Source organism: Dromiciops gliroides, chromosome 3 (genome assembly GCF_019393635.1).
Source record: "Dromiciops gliroides isolate mDroGli1 chromosome 3, mDroGli1.pri, whole genome shotgun sequence".
Classification (NCBI taxonomy): domain Eukaryota; kingdom Metazoa; phylum Chordata; class Mammalia; order Microbiotheria; family Microbiotheriidae; genus Dromiciops; species Dromiciops gliroides.
Genome location: NC_057863.1, coordinates 89,325,331 through 89,344,810, shown reverse-complemented (window position 1 = coordinate 89,344,810; position 19,480 = coordinate 89,325,331). Strand labels below are relative to the sequence as shown.

The window sequence follows — 19,480 nt, the reverse complement described above, 5'->3', positions numbered from 1 at the left end:
TTCATCTAAATAATTCAAGTTAAATTCGAGTTGCCTCTAAAAAGCAAGTAACTCTTAAACATAGAATCCATAAGTTACTTCAAGGTATACAATGTTATTTCTTGCCTTTAGAAACTTACAGTAGATCTAAGATTATTTATTCCTCTAGGGGATTACCTCTCTCTCCTTACTGAACTTTTCACAGGCTTGAATATGGAGTTCCTCTATTTTTCTCTTTTCTTCCTCTACATCCACCTCAAACTTCTTTGTTAATCTGTATTCTGAAGAGAATCAGAGCATATATCCATGTCTATGTCTATGTAAAATGTGCACTCTCAGAAGTATATTTGTATTTAAAGGATACAAGGAGGAAAACACGAAATACTCGAGAACATAAGAAATGGTAGCCTGGGTCAAACTAATGGTTCACCCATGCATTTTCACAATTAGTGGGCACTAATAGTACAGTGACTATGGTGTGAGGACCCACAGATATTTTTATGTTAAACAAGAGATCCTCATGCTAAAAAAAAAAAAACAACAACAAAATAAAACCTTGTGAACTTCTGGGTTACATTATTGTTCTAAAAAATAAAGTGCAGATGAATGGGGTAGGCTGTGACTTTGACAAGGTCACTAAATGAATGCATGAGGAGCTGGCTTAAAGTTGGTCTATAGTCCTTCCATTTTCAACCTTTCCATTTGGCCATATTTTCCTTCAATAAACCAAGGTCGTTCATTTGCCTAAAACATTTCAAGATTCTCTACTTACTTTGCTGCAACAGGATTTTTTCTCGTTCCATTTTCTCACTCTTCTCCCATTCGATCTTCCGCCTTGACCACTTCTCCTCCATTTCATCTGAGATACTGTCCTAGGGAGACACAGATGACCATAACATCTTGTTGTTGCTTGTCCTTTGTTCTTGAAGATGACCATGACATCGGGGTGATGTCATGACTTACACTGAATTGGATTTATGTGAGGGAGGGCTGTACAAGGTCACCAACCTTACTCTCTCTTCCAGAGCCATCTGGGTCCAGTGGCAAGACATAAATCAGGATGACTGGGGATGGCCCCAGATGTTTAAGGCAATTGGGGTTAAGTGACTTTGCCCAGGGTCACACAGCTAGTAAGTGTCAAAGGTGAGATTTGACCTCAGGTCCTCCTGACTCCAGGGCCGGTGATTTATCCACTGCACCACCAGCTGCCTTACCATGTATGGACATCATGGTCTTATGAATCAAGAATACCCAGAAAGGAAGGGAGAGACTTTAAAAAATATTTTCTAGAAATCACATGGTGGTGTTGAAATGGAAGAATGGGCTATAGAGAGTTGCTGGTGGCGGTCCAAGCAGTGTTCTCTATTGCAAAACTCCCACCCTCACTGATAAGTTGTCTGGAGTAGGACAGTGCTATAAAATGGAAATGGTAGGAGATAAACCAATAGTTTTCTAACTTTGGTCTTTGGAATATTTAAAGAATTCATTCAAGAAAAAAAAATGAAATGTTCACAGCCATTGTCAGAGCAAAAATAGAATTTCTTCCAGCATGGAAGATAAGGTTTTTTACTCCTATGCTCAAAGGTTCTGCTGAAATTTTACAAATCAGGTGAAAATCCCATTGGATCAGCTAAGATACCAGTAAAAAGACCAATTATTCAGTGTTTTTTATTGTTGTTTTTGTTGTTTGTTTTTTAGGAAATAATGGTATGTTCTTCAAAAGAAGATATGAGCAAATGGATCAGGGGTTCTTAACCTGAGCTCTGTGAATTTAATTTTTTTATAACTATATTTCAACACAATTGGCTCCCTCTGTAATACCATGCATTTTATTTTATGCACTTTATTATTCTGAAAAGGGGTCCATGGGCTTCACCAGACTGCCAAAGGCATCTATACAGGGGTGTGCTGGAGCCAGCTCAAACCAGTCTGATTGCTAAATTTTCAGTGTTAGCATTTATACCTCAGAAATCAGGAGACCCTACTTAAAAACCAGGGCTTGATGTGTTTTGCAGATGTTCTAGACTTAAGAAAGTATTGGAGAAAAATGTCAATGATGCAAATTAAACTTAAGAGTGTGCTGGGGCAGCTAGGTGGCGCAGTGAATGGAGCATCGGCCCTGGAGTCAGGAAGACCTGAGTTCAAATCTGGCCTCAGACACTTGACACTTACTAGCTGTGTGACCCTGGGCAGGTCACTTAACACCAATTGCCTCACCCCCCTCCAAAAAAAGAGTGTGCTGTACTTTCATTCACTTCTCTTCTACTCCCACAGCCAGTGATTAAACATTTACCAGCACATCATAAAAAAGAAGTTAAGAACCTCTGAAATAGAGGTAGTAGAGTATAGTGGAAAGAATCCTGGCCCTGACCCTTACTAGCTATGTGAGCTGGAGTAAATCACTTCACTTTTGTGAACCTCAGTTTCCTCATCTATAAAATGGGAGTAGCAGCACATGGACGAGAACAAAGCTCTATGGAAATGTCAGTTCTTCACAGCTGCTTTATGGGGCCCAGAGGAGACTTAGACCTGGTGCCAGCCCTTCACATTTTGCTCCAAGTCCCTTGGTGCCCTTCCCAGGGGCTCAGTTCTCAGAGTGCAGCCATTATGTTCCTGAGCTAGCTGTGGCAGGATGGAATGGCCGGATGCTTGGGGTCGAGGAGGGCAGGCCTTCTGAGCCCTAACAAAAGTTATAAACAAGCCAGCTACTGTAATAAAACTGCTCCCTTGGGCCTTTTGGGAGCACTTTTCTTCCCTCTCTGTCTCTTGGATATTCTGATGACTCTTTGGGTTTTTGTTTTTGTTTTTTTTTTTTTGTGGGGCAGTGAGGGTTAAGTGACTTGCCCAAGGTCACACAGCTAGTAAGTGTCAAGTGTCTGAGGCCAGATTTGAACTCAGGTCCTCCTGAATCCAAGGCCAGTGCTTTATCTACTGCACCACCTAGCTGCTCCCCTGATGACTCTTTTGTCAGAGAAACCTCCGGGGAGGAACCCTCAAAAGTCCTCTTCCTGATTTTTGGCACCTTTCCGAAGGAATCTGCCTAACACAGAAATAGAGTGTGAAAAATATATTTGTATTTCTCTTCTTCCTCTTTCTTTCTCCCTCCCTTTGTCCCTTCCTCCTTCTTATCCTCTCCCTGCCCATCTTCCTTTCTCTCTTTCTCTCACTTGTACACACATCTATACCTACACACACACACACAAACACACACACACACACACACACACGGCAGTGCTTCTAACAGTAGGATTTAAAAATGATGAGAATGTTAGATTAACATCATTTCTTTACTTTGGTAGGGCCTTATAGACACTGAATGAATGAGTAAATGAATGAGAGAATGAAGGAACACAAATATGAAATTAATTTTTTGGGGGTGAGGGTGAGGCAATTGGGGTTAAGTGATTTGCCCAGGGTCACATAGCTAGTAAGTGTTAAGTGTTTAAGGCTGGATTTGAACTCAGGTCCTCCTGAATCCAGGGCCAATGTCCACATCCACTGCCCCAATTAATTTTTTTTAAAAGAATGAACGCTGACACTTTAACCTGCCCAACTTGCTTCATCTGCCTGGGGAAACATATACTTCCCTATTTCCACAGGCATTCATCCAAAAAACCCCCAAACTGAGAATAAAGAATAGGCCTGGGAGAATCACTGTACACACAAGCAGCCCTACCAGCCTATTAACACAGTTAGCCGAGCAGCCAGTACTGAATAGTTCAATTCAATTCAATTCAAAGCTCTTTGCTGGGGTAGACACCCCCCACCCCGGCTCCCTGTTGCCCCGTCTCCTCAGGAATCATTTCCCACCCACTACACCATTTGGATTGTTCCACTGAGGATTATCCTCCAGGGAATGAAGTCTGGAACTGTAGCCCAGCTTCCCTTGTGCTTGAAAATGGTTCAGAGCAGCTAGATCTCACCTGGTACATTCGGAACATATTCTTCAAATACTTATACTCCTTCACCATACTCTCTGGACAAAAGAAAATAAACAGTTTTCACTATTCCATTCAAAAGCCATAGACCACACCAATATGCAGTTTAAACAGCTTAAAACTTCACTAAGACTTTTGGGACCTCCTCTATTACACGTGATCAAACCACCCAGATCCCTGGAGATAAATCCTTATCATAAGTCAAGATAATACGAGAAATAGGGGTCTCACCCCATTCTCTGTGGGACATTGGCTGGGGTTCCCAGAACTTGGCAGGGTTAAGGTTAACCCTTAAATGCCAGGTTAGCTGACCCTAAATGTCCTTTCTCCATCAAAGACCTAAAATGACGGTGAGCTTTTCTTTTTTGGGCCTTTCTTTGTATCCCTAGCTCTTAGCAGAGGGCCTGAGACATAGTAAGTGATTAATAAATGCTTGTTGACCAGCCAATGTGCTACGTCACATGGTAAGTGATAGGTATAGGGTTTTTTAAAATTTGTTTTTGTTTTTTAGTGAGGCAATTAGGGTTAAGTGACTTGCCCAGGGTCACACAGCTAGTAAATGTTAAGTGTCTGAGGCCGGATTTGAACTCAGGTCCTTCTGACTCCAGGGCTGGTGCTTTATCCACTGCACCACCTAGCTGCCCCAGGTATAGGGTTTTTACATTTTCCAAAGTACTTTCCCACAGATTATTATTATTATTTTTTGCTCCTCACAATAGCCCTAAGGAGCAAATAGGGAAGAGATTCTTATGCCCAAAGTCACCCAGCAATGGAGTGGTAGAGCTGGGATATGAATTAAGACTCTGTTTCCCTGTCTTATTGGGCATGTTGATGAACGGATTGCCCTCCTTTTTAGTCATTCTCTCTACAGAATGTTTCCTGTTCTAAGCTTTAGGAAGAATCCCAAGAGAAACCTAGTGGATGCTTTCCAATTAACCCAGGTTCCCCTGACATGCTCAGAGGGCTTTCTCTACATTACAGCAAAAACATTCTGCCCAGATTCCAGTCCTACCTAGCTTTCCTTGTGCAATGTTCTTCTCCGACTTCAGGGATGATTTATATTTTTCCTCCAAGGCAGCTATTTCCCCATCATGAGCCAACTTGAGTTCTCTGTGCAGTCATCACAACAGAAAAAACTCATCAATAAAAGGACGTCTGAAGAAAGCTGTTCTTTTTTCTCATTCACCAGAGCTAGAAAGTTGTGGCAGCCACCGGAAGCCCTGGTTGTCCTGCTAAGACCATACCTTGACTCAGGTTCAACCCTAACCCTAACAGAGGGTCAGATATCTCAGAATCTTAAAATGTTCTCCAAGGGCCCTTTGGGCATATCCATATGCTGACATGGAGAACATCTGATGCTTTGGAAGGACAACTCTGTTAAATACATCTGGTGGTCCAGTTGCTGAGAAATCTTTGGCTTGGATTAAGCTCAGGGAACCTATGGCCAGCCTCTGATCCTATGGTTCCCTCAAGCTTGCTGAGAGTTCCCATCTTTGCCATACATAATGCTGGCAATTTTTTAGATAAAGAAATTCAAAATTCTTTTAATTGTATGCCCTATCAGTAACCATTTTTGAGCCCATATCCCTAATATATGTATTTATCTATTTATAATTGATATAGGTGGCACAGTGGATAAAAATCTGGTCCTGGAGTCAGGAAGCCCTGAGTTCAAATCTAGCCTCAGGCTTACTAGTGTGGGACCCTGTGCGAATCACTTCACCCTGTTTACCTCAGTTTCCTCATCTGTAAAATGAGCTGGAGAAGGAAATGGCAAACTACTACAGTATTTCTGCCAAGAAACCCTCCAAAAGGGGTCACAAAGAGTCGGACACAAGTGAAAACAACTAAACAACCATAACAACAATGACTGTGGCATTGCAGTAAATAACCACATCACCCATCTGCAAGTTCTGGATTTTAGTTCCAGGGCAGAGAAGAGTGTTAGTGTTTGTGGTAACAATGGAACAGGGGCCATTGCTGGGCCACAGTCTCTCTGACAACTTACAGACTTCCAGAACTAGCTGTGAAAACAGCAAGGTGAAAAAACCTGAAGTTTGGGACAGTGGCTTCTCCCCTCATCCCCACCCTCATCCACAAGTGAGCAGAACCCAACCCTAAAATGAAGTTCTAACTTAAGAAATGGGCTGGAAAAGTGAGTAAATAGATTTCTGAGATTTGTGAATAAGCATGAACAAATAGACTTGTGTACTTCCTGGAAAAAAAAAGTGAGTAAATAACAACAAAAGAACCTGACCATAAAAAGCTTATATGGTGACAGGGTTAACTCAAGACAACTCAAAAGACAAAACGATGAAAATAAGCAAAGCCAGGGCAATTAGGTGGCACAGTGGATAAACCATGGTCCTGGATTCAGGAGGACCTGAATTCAAATCTGGTCTCAGACACTTGACACGTACTAGCTGTATGATCCTGGGCAAGTTACTTAGGCCCCATTGCCCAGCAAAAAAAAAAAAAAAAAAAAAAAAAAAGGAAAAGGAAATAAGCAAAGCCTTAATGAAACATGAAGATAAGACACAAGTTCAACAAAAATTCTTAGGAGAGCTAAAGAGATTCAAAAAGAACAAAAAATGATTTACAAAATCAAATAAGGGGCAGCTAGGTGGCACAGTGGATAGAGCACTGGCCCTGGAGTCAGGAGGACCTGAGTTCAAATTTGGTCTCAGACACTTGACACTAGCTGTGTGGCCTTGAGCAAGTCACTTAACCCCAACTGCCTCAAAAAAAAAATCAAATAAGAGTAACAGAGGAACAATTGGGAAAGGAAATGAGAGTTATGCAAGAAAATTATCAAAAGAGAATTAATAAGGGGCAGCTAGGTGGTGTAGTGGATAGAGCACCAGCCCTGGATTCAGGAGGACCTGAGTTCATATCCAACCTCAGACACTTGACACTTACTGGCTTTGTGACCCTGGGCAAGTCACTTAACCCCAATTGCTTCCCTCCGCCCCCAAAAAAGAGAATTAACAAGGGGAGGGGGGGCAGCTAGGTGGCTTAGTGGATAAAGCACTGGCCCTGGATTCAGGAAGACCTGAGTTCAAATCTTGCCTCAGACACTTGACACTTACTAGCTGTATGACCCTGAGCAAGTCATAAACCCCCATTCCCCCACGAAAACAAAAAGAGAGAGAGAGAGAGAGAGAATTACCAGCTTGGTTATAAAATAAATCCACATAAATCATCAGTATTTTAATATGTTTTTTTTAACAAAATCCATCAGGAAGAGATAGACAGAAAAATTCCATTTAAAGTAACTGTAACACTATATAATTCTTGAAAGTCTGCCTGTCAAGATATACACAGGAGGGGGCAGCTAGGTGGCGCAGCGGATAGAGTCAGGAGTACTTGAGTTCAAATCCGGCTTCAGACACTTAACACTTACTAGCTGTGTGACCCTGGGCAAGTCATTTAACCCCAATTGCCTCACTTAAAAAAAAAAGATATACACAGGAACTATATGAACACTATCATAAGACACTTTTCACACAAATCAAGAAAGATCTAAACAATTGGTGAAATACTGATTGTTCATAGATAGACCCAGTCAATATAGTAAAAATGATAATTCTACCTAAATCAGCACCAGTGCTAATCAAACTACCAAAGAATTATTTTATAGAGCTATAAAAGCATAACAAAATTCCTCTGGAAGAACAAAAGGGTAAGAATATCAAGGGAATCAATGAAAAAAAAAAGTGAAGGCAGCCCAGCTGTACCAGAATTCAAACTAGATTACAAAGCAGTAGTCACCAAAACAATCTGTAACTGGCTAAGAAAGAGAGGGCTGGATCAGGGGAATAGATCAGGTACACTATACACAGTGGTAAATGATCATAGTCATCTAGTGTTTTATAAACCCAAAGAGCCAAGCTTTGGGCACAAGAACTCACCATTTGGCAAAATTGATAGGAAAACTGGAAAGCAGTCTGGCAGAAAATAGGATAGATTAATATCTCATGCTGTATACCAAGATAAGGTCAAAAATGGGAACATGATTTAGACATAAACGGTGATAAAAGCAATTCAGTAGGGATGAAGAGGGGGGAAGACATGGAAAAATTTACCTGCTAGATCTATGGATAAAGGAAGAGTTTATGATCAAACAAGAGATACAGAAGATCATAGGAGGTAAAATGGACAATTTTGATTACATGAAATTTAAAAAAAACTTTTGCATAAACAAAACTAATGTAGTCAAAATTAGAATAAAAGTAGGAAACTGTAGGGGAAATTTTTATAATAAGTTTCTCTGTTAAAAGTCTAATTTCTCAAATATATAGGGAACTGAGCCATATTTATAAAAAAATAAGAGCCATAACCTAATTGATAAATGGTCAAAGGAAATGACTAGGCAGTTTTTGGAAAAAGAAATCAAAGCTATCAATAATCACATAAAAATGCTCTAAAACAGTAAAACAACTTTGAGGTACCACCTCACAGCTATCAGATTGGTTAATATGACAGAAAACAAAAAAAGAGAGAAATGCTGGTGGGGTTATGTGAAAATAGGGACACTAATGCACTCTTGGTGGAATTGTGAACTGGCCAACTATTTGGAGAACAATTTGGAACTATGCCGAAAAGGTTATAAAATTGTGTATGCCCTTTGACCCAGCAATAACCACTACTAACTATAAATACCAAAGAGATAAAAGTAAAAGTAGGTAGGTGGCGCAGTGGATAGAGCACTGGCCCTGGAGTCAGGAGTACCTGAGTTCAAATCCGGCCTCAGACACTTAACACTTACTAGCTGTGTGACCCTGGGCAAGTCACTTAACCCCAATTGCCTCACTAAAAAACCAAAAAAACAAACAAACAAACAAAAAAAAGTAAAAGGACCCATATGCACAAAAATGTTTATAGGGATTCTTTTGTGGTGGCAAAAATTAGAAATTGAGGGGATGCTAATCAATTGGGGAATGACTGAGCAAGTTCTGGTATATAATTGTGATGGAATACTAATGTGCTATTAGAAATGATGAGCAGGGGGCAGCTAGGTGGTGCAGTGGATAGAGCACTGGCCCTGGAGTCAGGAGGACCTGAGTTCAAATCTGACCTCAGACACTTGACACTCACCAGCTGTGTGACCCTGGGCAAGTCACTTAACCCCAATTGCCTCACCAAAAAAAAAAAAAAAAAAAAAAGGAAATGATGAACAGGATGCTTTCAGAAAAACTTAGGAAGACATATATGAATGATGTAAAGTGAGCAGAACTAGTTGAACATTATACACAGCAACAGCAATATTGTAATGATAATCACCCATGAAAGACTTATCCTGATCAATAAAATGATCTATTACAATTCCAAAGGACTCATGATGAAAAATGTTATCTACCTTCAGTGGGAGAACTTATGAATTCCAAGTGCAGATGGAAACATACTTTTTTCAGTTTACTTTTCTTACTTTTTTTGCAACATGGCTCATATGGAAATAGATTTTGCATGACTTCACATATATAATGGGTGTCATAATGTTTGCCTTTTCAGTGGGTAGGGGAGGGGCTGGAGAAGGGCAGAGAATTTGGCACTCAAAACAAACAAAATGAATGTTTAAACAAATACTGTTGCCTTGGTGCAAGTGTTTGGAACTTGAAAGGAAAAAGATGCGGAGACCAAAAAGACAAAATATAAGTTATCAAGAATGGAAATTACTAATAGGATCCTCTGGCATTGCTACAGGAACGAAACTCTGCCTGATTATGCTAGGCAAATGAAGGACTGAAATTACCCCTACAGGCTATCATAGGATTAATCATCTTACGCAAGGTAAATTGGCTCAAACACTTAGGGATACATTTTTCTATGATAGTTTATGTTAACAACCAAAGATTAAACATGAAATAATAAGAACCGCCTTAAAAGTCTACATATACGATCAAAATGATAATTCATTAGATTAATTTGCATCTTAATTTACCATAGGGAAAAAAAAGACTGCCACTGTTCCTCTCCTTTTCCGTTAGCTATTGTTAAGGCTAAAATTCTAGCTAAACTGTCTAAAATATCTAATGCGATCCCGCCAATAAATTATAAGCTTTAGCAAGAGTTAGACTTTTAAGCATTTATTAAGGAGAATAAGAATTTGGTAAAGAGAGAGAGAAAAGCCTAGATTCCTATCTATTAAAGGGAGAGCACATTTCTAGCTCCGCTCTCCACCAGAGTCCAGAGGAAAGAGAGCGAGACTGAGCGCCAGTCTCTTCCTTCCTCCTCCCACTAGCCCGCGTCACTTCCTGACTCCTGGTCTTGCCCTCAAAGACCTTCCCTTCATGGGCAGAACTCCTCTACAGTAAGTATCCAGCAGGTGGCGTTATTCCAATCGTTACAGTCCCCCCTGTTGTTCCTCAAGAAACAAAATGTTTCCTTGACGGAACAGTAAAAAGAATGTAATAACTATTGCTAACTAATAATATGTGAACGACAATATAGAAAAGGAAGAGAGGAAAGTTTTGTCCAGAGGGGCGATTTTTTTTTTTGTCCTCATGAACCGACGCTTTGACATTAGTCTTGCAAAGGGAGGGCCTCTGCAGAGAATACATGTTACAGATGGTGTATATTATAACAGAAAGAGAAAAAACCCAACAAAAACAACAAATCAAAACTGTTCATTTAAAGTCTCTGAAAGTCTTTTCTCAGATGTCCTCTAGGTGTAGTCGTAGAATGGAAGTCTCTTCAGGGGTTGATGTGTGGATGCTGGTAATCAGCCAGGAAAATTTCCTACAAAATTGAGCTTAACACAACTTTAAAATAGCTTTGTCAATAATCAAATCAAACAATGAAAGTTCTCAAAAACATGTCTAAGGGAATTCAGAATCTTAGTTGTTACACATGAAACATATAATAAAACAAAAATTGAAACATTCTTTAAAATTATAATATTACTATAGTCCCCCCTTATGGAGGGTAATTGAGAAGACAATTGCTGTGATATTAATTTTTTAAAATAATTTTTATCTTTGTTTCATCATTTTTTGCATCATCTGCCTAATTATCCTCATGCCATTATGAGAAATTTAAAAATCTAATATAATTGGTAACAGGTGTCAAGGCCAAATTCAACACTGTATTTATCATGACACCTGAGATAATTATGGGGGTTACCATAAAAGAACAGAGAAATGATGGGATATGAGCATTCCCACACTTGAGCAATATATACTGCCCATGCAGTATACCAGGCTTAAAATAGGTGGATGGAATATATGTCCATGCCACCGAACATATTGGAGGAAACTGAGTCAGACTTAATCAGATGCATGGGATTTGAGATGTCCATGGCATCAGGCATATAGGAGGGAGCATAGAAGCCAGGTGTAGAAGTGAGATGGGTGGGATGAATACTTCCAGCCATCTGTGCAATATTGTGGGGAAAAATAAAATAAAATATTAAACCAAGAGAATCCAACCTCAACATTAGTCAAAAGCCGTTCCCTCGGCCATACCTTGACTTCATGCATGTCTCCCCTCATGTGACAGTTCAGTGTCTGCTCTTGCATGTATTCCTCTTGTGATTGGATGGCATCTTGGCCAACTGGCATCTGATAACTCAGAATAAAGGCAATTAGTGTCTTAAATGATAAGTTCCCATAATCCAAGTCTCATATGGATTTAAAAATTGAGGATAATAAATGATTGCAAAAAATGTGAATACATCTTGACTCAGAATATAATATATAATTATGCAACAATTTCAAATAATACCCCTTTTTTTTACTTAGTATACAATCACTTTTGTGAAAAATCAGAACATATTTAAATATAAGTTAAAGCACAACACAATCTCAAAGAAAACTTTTACAAATGTTCCCCTCTTTTTTTTTTTTTGGAATATGCTTATCAAAAATAATACTTCTAGAATCAATTTACACTTGCCATGGCAAACAATTTGCTAGGGAAATGCTTTAAAGAGTTTGATCAAATAATCAGTTGAGAAAAAATAACAAAAACAAACAACTCAGAATATGGGAGCACAATACTCCTAGAATTAACATTGTATTATGAAATCAAAACCATCTTGCAATGTTTCAAAATTAGAGAGATGAATAAATAGAAAAAAATACACACGGAACAATAAAAGACAATGAAATTCAAACTAAGGAAATCTAAATGAGCATGAACTTAATATTAATGAGTATTATGAAATATAAACTTGATCACATGACTATAAAAAACTTTTACAAATATTCTCCTTCTTTTAGAAACTAAGTATAAGACACAATCTCAAAAGCATGAAAATCTCTATGAAAATAAACCCATACCATTAATTTCAAAATGTATATATAATAGCATAGAAATCCTATGTAACCTCTGAACTGATACTATTACTCTGAGTGAATTCAGAACACTTTTGATTCTGATATCTAAAATCCCCAACACTCATATCAATACCTTGCCCCTTACTTCTACATTTCTGTACAATATATACCCTTCCATGGCAAAAGAAGCAGAGTCTTGAACTATGTTGATGATTGTCATTCTTATACAGCTTAAATTTTTCTTCTTTAACCCCTCTATATTGTCTGTCAGTCTTTTCACCATACAAATGCTTTATAAGATTACTAATGAAAGACAAAAGCAGGTTAGCAAAATTATCAACAAAACGAGCATATCTGGAATTTAAAGGGTTTTCTAAGGTTGTCTCAGAAGCACAGCCAGGCTGGGGAAGGGCTGAGCCTGAATCTGCAAATGTAGTTAGAGAAAGTTGAGCATGCGCATCAGATCTCTGGACTTCCCAGGCAGGGGAAGCAATGGGCTTGGCCATGGGAGGAGTAGAGGGTGGGGTCTGGAGAGGAGGGGAGGGACCAGCACAATTTGAATCAGACTTGATTTTGAACTCAGGCCTGGATTCCTCTTCCCCCACTTTGCCTCCAGGTGCTAGGGGATTAAAAGCTTCTAGAGGGTGGGTCATTGCCTCCAGGCATGCAAAATTAAAGCAACAATTACTGTTAGAACTGGGAAAAGCTGCGGGAATCTCCTCAGGTTTCTCTGAAAAAGCATGGTTGGGAGAGGGGGAGATATTTCCTTGTGTGAGTAAGTTGCTGGCTCTTTTAACAAAAAGAAAAAGAAAAATAGAAAATCCACAAAAACAAAGCATTAACATGATCTTATCTCCCATTTGTCTGGTTAAACAGACTAAAATAAAAAATAGGGTAATTAGGGAGTTTAAAAGGTCCATTCGAAAAAATTTAAAGGAAAACACAGCCAGTACGCCAGTACTTAGCAGTTAAAGGGAGAGGGAGGGGAAATTTCTTACCCAACCAGAAGATCAGAAGACTGAGGTTTAGCTTATCCCTTCGTGGTTGCCATCTGTTAAGGCTAAAATTCTAGCTAAACTGTCTAAAATATCTAATGAGTGGTCGCCAATAAATTATAAGCTTTAGCAAGAGTTAGACTTTTAAGCATTTATTAAGGAGAATAAGAATTTGGTAAAGAGAGAGAGAAAAGCCTAGATTCCTATCTATTAAAGGGAGAGCACATTTCTAGCTCCGCTCTCCACCAGAGTCCAGAGGAAAGAGAGCGAGACTGAGCGCCAGTCTCTTCCTTCCTCCTCCCACTAGCCCGTGTCACTTCCTGACTCCTGGTCTTGCCCTCAAAGACCTTCCCTTCATGGGCAGAACTCCTCTACAGTAAGTATCCAGCAGGTGGCGTTATTCCAATCATTACACTATATAAATACAGCTCCCCAAAGGCCAGTTATCAAATTTGTTTGAGAAGAGCTTCTCAGACAGTTATCACCATGCAACCTTTACAGAGTAGAGTTTCGTAGCCTTTTTGTTCCCAAATTCATCATTTTGGTTTAAATTGTAATGGATCAATAAACATAAAACTGAAATAGTTTGAGCCCTAATGGGGCACATAGTTGTAAAAGCTGGGAAAGTGATAGGATCAACTCTAGCTACATTTTACCACAGGTAAAGAAACCTTAAATAGGATCCTAAAATTCTGTATCTATAGAGGAGAGAATGACTATTATGGGAAACCAATTTTCATAATTTGCGAAAGCATGTTGTAGTGGGAAGAACACCACATTTGAAAGCCTAAGACCTAGATTAAAGTCTTGACTGCCGCTCCCTCTCTGTAGGATATTGGGTAAGTTATTCAGCTCCTCTGAGATTCAATTTCCTCATTTATAAAGTGGAAAATTATATGACTTGAACTACCTCCTTCATAACTATGTTATGAGAATAAAATAAGATGATGTTAGTGAAAGTTCTTTAAAATTTTTATTGGATTTTTATTATGAAATCATCATAAAAAACATTTCATTATACAGAGAACTTGAAAGAGGATAATAGAATAGACTTCTGTTACATAGTTTATTTTTTAAAGATTAGATGATATATAGTATATATATACATATGTACATATATGTATAAAACACCAATAATACAATTAATCTCTTTATTTGCATCCCCTACTGCACTTAAAAAATGCTTTGTGGCGCAGTGGATAAAGCACCAGCCTTGGATTCAGGAGTACCCGGGTTCAAATCCGGCCTTGGACACTTGACACTTACTAGCTGTGTGACCCTGGGCAAGTCACTTAACCCCCATTGCCCTGCAAAAAAAAAAAATGCTTTGTTGATGCTCTTTTTTGTTTATCTTTCATTACCCACAGGCCTACCATGACTTTCAGCCCCTAGAAGATCTCTCTTGTAATGAATCAACATTAGTAATATCTGAGAATATGTATTTCATTGTGTACCTTTAGTCCATCACTTCTCTACCAAAATGTAAGGTATGTTTCATTATTATTAGTCTTTTGAAGTCATGATTCTTCTTTTTTTTTTTTTTTTGTGAGGCAATTGGGGTTAAGTGACTTGCCTAGGGTCACACAGCTAGTAAGTGTTAAGTGTCTGAGACCAGATTTGAACTCAGGTCCTCCTGACTCCAGGGCCGGTGCTCTATCCACTGCACCACCTATCTGCCCCAATGATTATTCTTTAAAATCCTAATGTATTAATTAGTGTGAGTTACTATGATTTTAGGTTATATTATACGTGTGTATAAATCATCTGTGTTCATCAATCTTACCCTTATCTTTAGAAGAATGTATCAAGGGCAGTCATAAAAATCTCAAATTTAACAACTAAATTTTTTAAAGGGTAGGTTTTTGGGGAAAGATTGTGAATTGAGATTGAGACCCATCCATGCTTGCTCACCCTGTTCACTGAAAATGGGAAAAGGAGAGAGCAGAACTCTTCTTCATTGACCACAGCCCTGAAATGCAGAGACAGCTGAGAGGAGTCTGCTGCATCTACAATGAGATAGGAATGTAGGGTGGGGGGGGGGGGTGAGGGAGAAAGGGGAGGTGGCTACGTTGGGGACAGGAGTTTTATCAAAAGTATCTATTCAGGGGGCAACTAGGTGATTCATTGGATAAAGCACTGACTGGCCTTGGATTCAGGAGGACCTGAGTTCAAATTCAGCCTCAGACACTTGACACTTACTAGCCATGTGACCCTGGGAAAATCACTTAACCCTCATTGCCCTGCAAAAAAAAAAAAAATCTATTCAGCTATTAGCGTTGGTGCTCTGGTCATGGTTAGATTCGAACTGCCCTGAAAGACCCATGCCTGGTACCAAAGGGAAGAGGTTGGGAGGTTGCACAGGTACAGGAAGGGTACTGGGTGCTGGGCAATAGTGGGTATAAAGAGTGGCACGCTTGTGTGAGAGACAAGCCTCCACTGAGAATTCTGGGGTAGATAGGATGTGACCCATCTTCCCAGCCTTTGGTTTGTTAATTCTAAACTCTTGGGGGTCATGCCATAGCCCCATGGGAATCTGGTGACCCTACTTTGGAGACCGCTGTTCTAGACAGCAGCAGCTACAAACTAAAAGGAAAAAACAGGTTCAGAAATGTCCTCCCAAAGCTACTGAGAATGCTATAGTGTGGTCACTGACTCAGAAAAGGAATTCTCAGTTCAGTCTTTCTGTTCCTCTTTCTTCCCTTACGTCTTCCCACCCACCTGTACAATGTTTATTTATGTTTTACTGCCTGGCAGATAGAGGGAGAGAAGTGGGAATGGAAGTAGGGAGGGACAAACTGCTGAGTGTGGGGCAGAGAATTTTAAAGGATATTTTAGAGAAATAATCATAGTAACAAGGTACACATACCAAGCAACCAACAAGCATTTATCAAGTGCCGACTCTTTGCCAGGCACAGCACTCAGTGGAGGGGTAGAAAGACAGAAATGAAATAGCCCCTGTCCCTCAAGGAGCTCACATTGCATTGGGGAAGGCCAAACATACATATATAATTTACATATAAAATAGATATTATAAAAGTAATTGGGGTGGGGGGGGCAGGGAGTAGAGGAAGATCTTAGCAGCCGGCTGGCCTTCATATGGAAGCTGATGCTTGGATTGAGCCTTAAGGAACCCAGGGATTCTAAGGGGCAGAGATGAGGTAGGAAGACATCCAGACAGCATGTCTAACAGACAGCATGGCAGACAGGATCTGGGAATGGGAAGAAGGTCCATTTGGTTGTAGCACAGAGCTTGTGAAAGGCAAGTATTGTCTGATAAGCCTGGAAAGGGATGTTGGGGTGCAGTTGTGAAGAGCCAAATGAGAGTTTGATTCTAGAGGTGATAGGGAGACACTGGAATTTGTTGAGTTTATTTCCTTAGTGCTTTAAGATTCACCAAACACCTTCCTCACAAAAACCCTGTAAGGTAGTGAGTGAAAGTATTTTCATTCCCACTTTTGTTGTTGCTGTTAATTTGTGTTTTTTTCAGTCGTGTCTGACTCTTTTTTTTTGTTTGTTTGTTTTTGGTTTTGGTTTTTTTAGTGAGGCAATTGGGGTTAAGTGACTTGCCCAGAGTCACACAGCTAGTAAGTGTCAAGTGTCTGAGGCCGGATTTGAACCCAGGTACTCCTGACTCCAGGGCCGGTGCTCTATCCACTGCGCCACCTAGCTGCCCCATGTCTGACTCTTCATGACCCCATTTAGGGTTTTCTTTTCAAAGATACTGGAGTAGTTTGCCATTTCCTTCTCCAGTTTATTTTAGAGATGAGGAAACTGAGAAAAGAGGGTGAAGTGACTTGTCCAGGGTCACACAGGCAGTAAGTATCTATACTCATTTTCCAGGAGAAAAAAAAATAGGCTCTAAGAGGTTAGATCAATCACCCATGGTCATACAGCTAATGAAGGATCAGAGCTGGATCAAATTCCAGCTCTCTTTCCTCCATACTCTTTCATCCTTTTTACTCTTTTTTACTTATTTTTTATCTCAACTTGTGATTCGGTGTTGGAAATTGCTCTTGTAGAGATTCCCTGCACTGAGGCAAATTGGCAGTTTTTCTCTAAGTGTTGATCTTAGACCATTGCTTGGAGCACTGAGAAGGTAAGGGATTTGCTTTTGGTTACATAGTGAGCATTACATTACGGATAGGATTTGAATCCAGATTTCCCCGATTCCAAACCTACACTTCCATCCACTAGACGCTGTTAGGTCTCAGGTCCCCTTTTAAAGGACAAAAATAGCCACCCTGGTGTTAGAAGAAAGGAAGGAATCCCTGGGAGATGAAGGAATCTATTGAGTGAGAAAGTTCCAGCCAAGAATCTTTGGGCATCAAAATGATTGTGGCACCAAGAGAAAACCAGACCGTCCTCTCCTTGAGTAGCTCCAAACCTTACTGCCCTGTCCTCCACAGGTACACACACACACACACACACACACACACACACACACACGCACACACATGCACATACATGCACATGCGCACGCACACACACGCACATGCACACCCCCTCCCTTCAAGTCGTGGTACCTCTTGCTGTTTTCATATTCTTTCTGAAGATCATTGTACCGGTGTTCCATTTCATCTGTAAGCTAGAAAGACAGGTACAGCTTTAATAGCATGTAGTCAGTCATAACAGCCGTCCTCCAAGGCCTATCTCAAGTTCTCTCACTTCTGTGGAGCTTCTAGGCCACAGGGAATTCCCTTTTCCACATCCCCCTTACACTCACTGTCTACAGCACACAAGCTTTGGATGATATCCATGTTCCTGATCACTGGAAAGTGAGATGATGAATTACGAAGACAGCGTTCTAAGAATTCCGAACTTACTCAGATGTTGTAATAAAATACATTTGGTCACATAGTGATAGGGCACAAAGCCATTTAGATAGGAGGAGGAGGGTGCTTTCCATCAATATACCACAAACTGGCTGAGCTGTCCTTGGTACAGTCAATAAAACTTTAATTAATTGATTTGATTAATTGACTTAACAGACAATTGGTTGATCTGACAGGAATAGACAACTCAGTCACACAGGAATTCTGGAAGAAGTGAATGTGTTCTCTCTCCTCTCTACTGATTTAATACAAGGTAAAATGCCTCAGGGAGTGGTTTTAGGATGTAAAGTACGTGCTGCTATTCTAGACATGATTAGGCATCGAATCCTCAGAATGTACTTCATAGCTCCTCTGACCCATTTTAACTAGGAGGGATCAGGGGAGAAGGGAAAGTGGTTAATAGTATTTCCATTGGTGGTCTAGGCATCCACAAATGGGGCAAAATGACCGAATGGCTGAGTGAAACTAGAACCCTTCTGATGAAGATCAGGATCCTGGGATCTGCCATAAAAAGGAGTCACTTGATGTCTCTTGAACAGATCCATCGCCAAGATAGAAATGTCCTTGGATTAGGCTTGGACTGTGGCCCTACTGTCCTCAATAAACAAGGCTGACCAAGTAGACTAAAGGCAACTCACCAGTTTCTGTGTATTTTGATGATCTCTGCTCATTTGCTCTATGACCGTGGTCAGCTCTGTGATCTGATTTTCTAAGTCAGCAATGACATCTGTCCTGTAAAGCAGAGATGGTTCTCTCACTCACACAGCTCAGGCTCAGTTTCATACTCAGAGACATCAGAATGTGTAACTGGCTGAGCTGGCAAGGTTATCATGAGTACTGGCTTGGTGATATCTGTCATGCCTTCTCTTCATCATGCTTGGGATCAGAGCACTAGAGGAATACTCTGGTTAAGCCACATGCCTGGTATTCTTGTTTAAGTCATCCAAAAGGAAGTGGGATTGCATGAGACCCTTTTGACTAGAGAGAAAGAAATGGGAATAGGCCAAGAATTTATGATGGGCTTGGGATTAATGAAAAATGGGAGAAATGGAACTGGTTGGATGGTTTAGGGTTAGGATTGTTGCTGAAAATGGGGACATAGGTCAGAAACACACTGGGATGAGGGGTCAATATGAAGGCCTGAAGTAAGGCTGGGGTCACAGTCAAGAAAGGGCATAAGATGTGTTTTCTGAAGGTCTGGGCTGCCATGTCATCTGTGTGTCAGGGATAGCCCAAAATTGGCATTCTAGATTAGTGAATGTGTGACAGACATGTCTACCATAGTGAATGATAGGTGAGTCACTCTTAACAGGCTGCAATAATCTTCAGCTAATTATACCCAATTCCTGATAGGGTGTTGAACAAAGAGTACAGGTTCAGAAAAGATAGGAGGTAGTGAAGGATATGATGGTGACAGGATATAGGAGTGAAGAAACAAATGAGAAAGTCACATTCGTCAA

At 40.1% G+C, this 19,480-nt stretch overlaps 1 protein-coding gene across 1 annotated transcript in view; it reads right to left on the bottom strand.

Annotated features, from left to right (window-relative positions):
- FLACC1 (flagellum associated containing coiled-coil domains 1) overlaps window positions 1-19,480 on the bottom strand; it is a 42,802-nt gene that overhangs the window by 9,125 nt on the left and 14,197 nt on the right. Inside the window, exons 7-12 of the mRNA XM_043998922.1 lie at window positions 18,659-18,752; window positions 17,712-17,773; window positions 4,930-5,027; window positions 3,903-3,955; window positions 752-851; window positions 157-260 (exon numbers count right to left, since the gene is read on the bottom strand). Coding sequence (XP_043854857.1) covers window positions 157-260; window positions 752-851; window positions 3,903-3,955; window positions 4,930-5,027; window positions 17,712-17,773; window positions 18,659-18,752 — 511 coding nt within the window. The remainder of the gene's footprint in view (window positions 1-156; window positions 261-751; window positions 852-3,902; window positions 3,956-4,929; window positions 5,028-17,711; window positions 17,774-18,658; window positions 18,753-19,480) is intronic.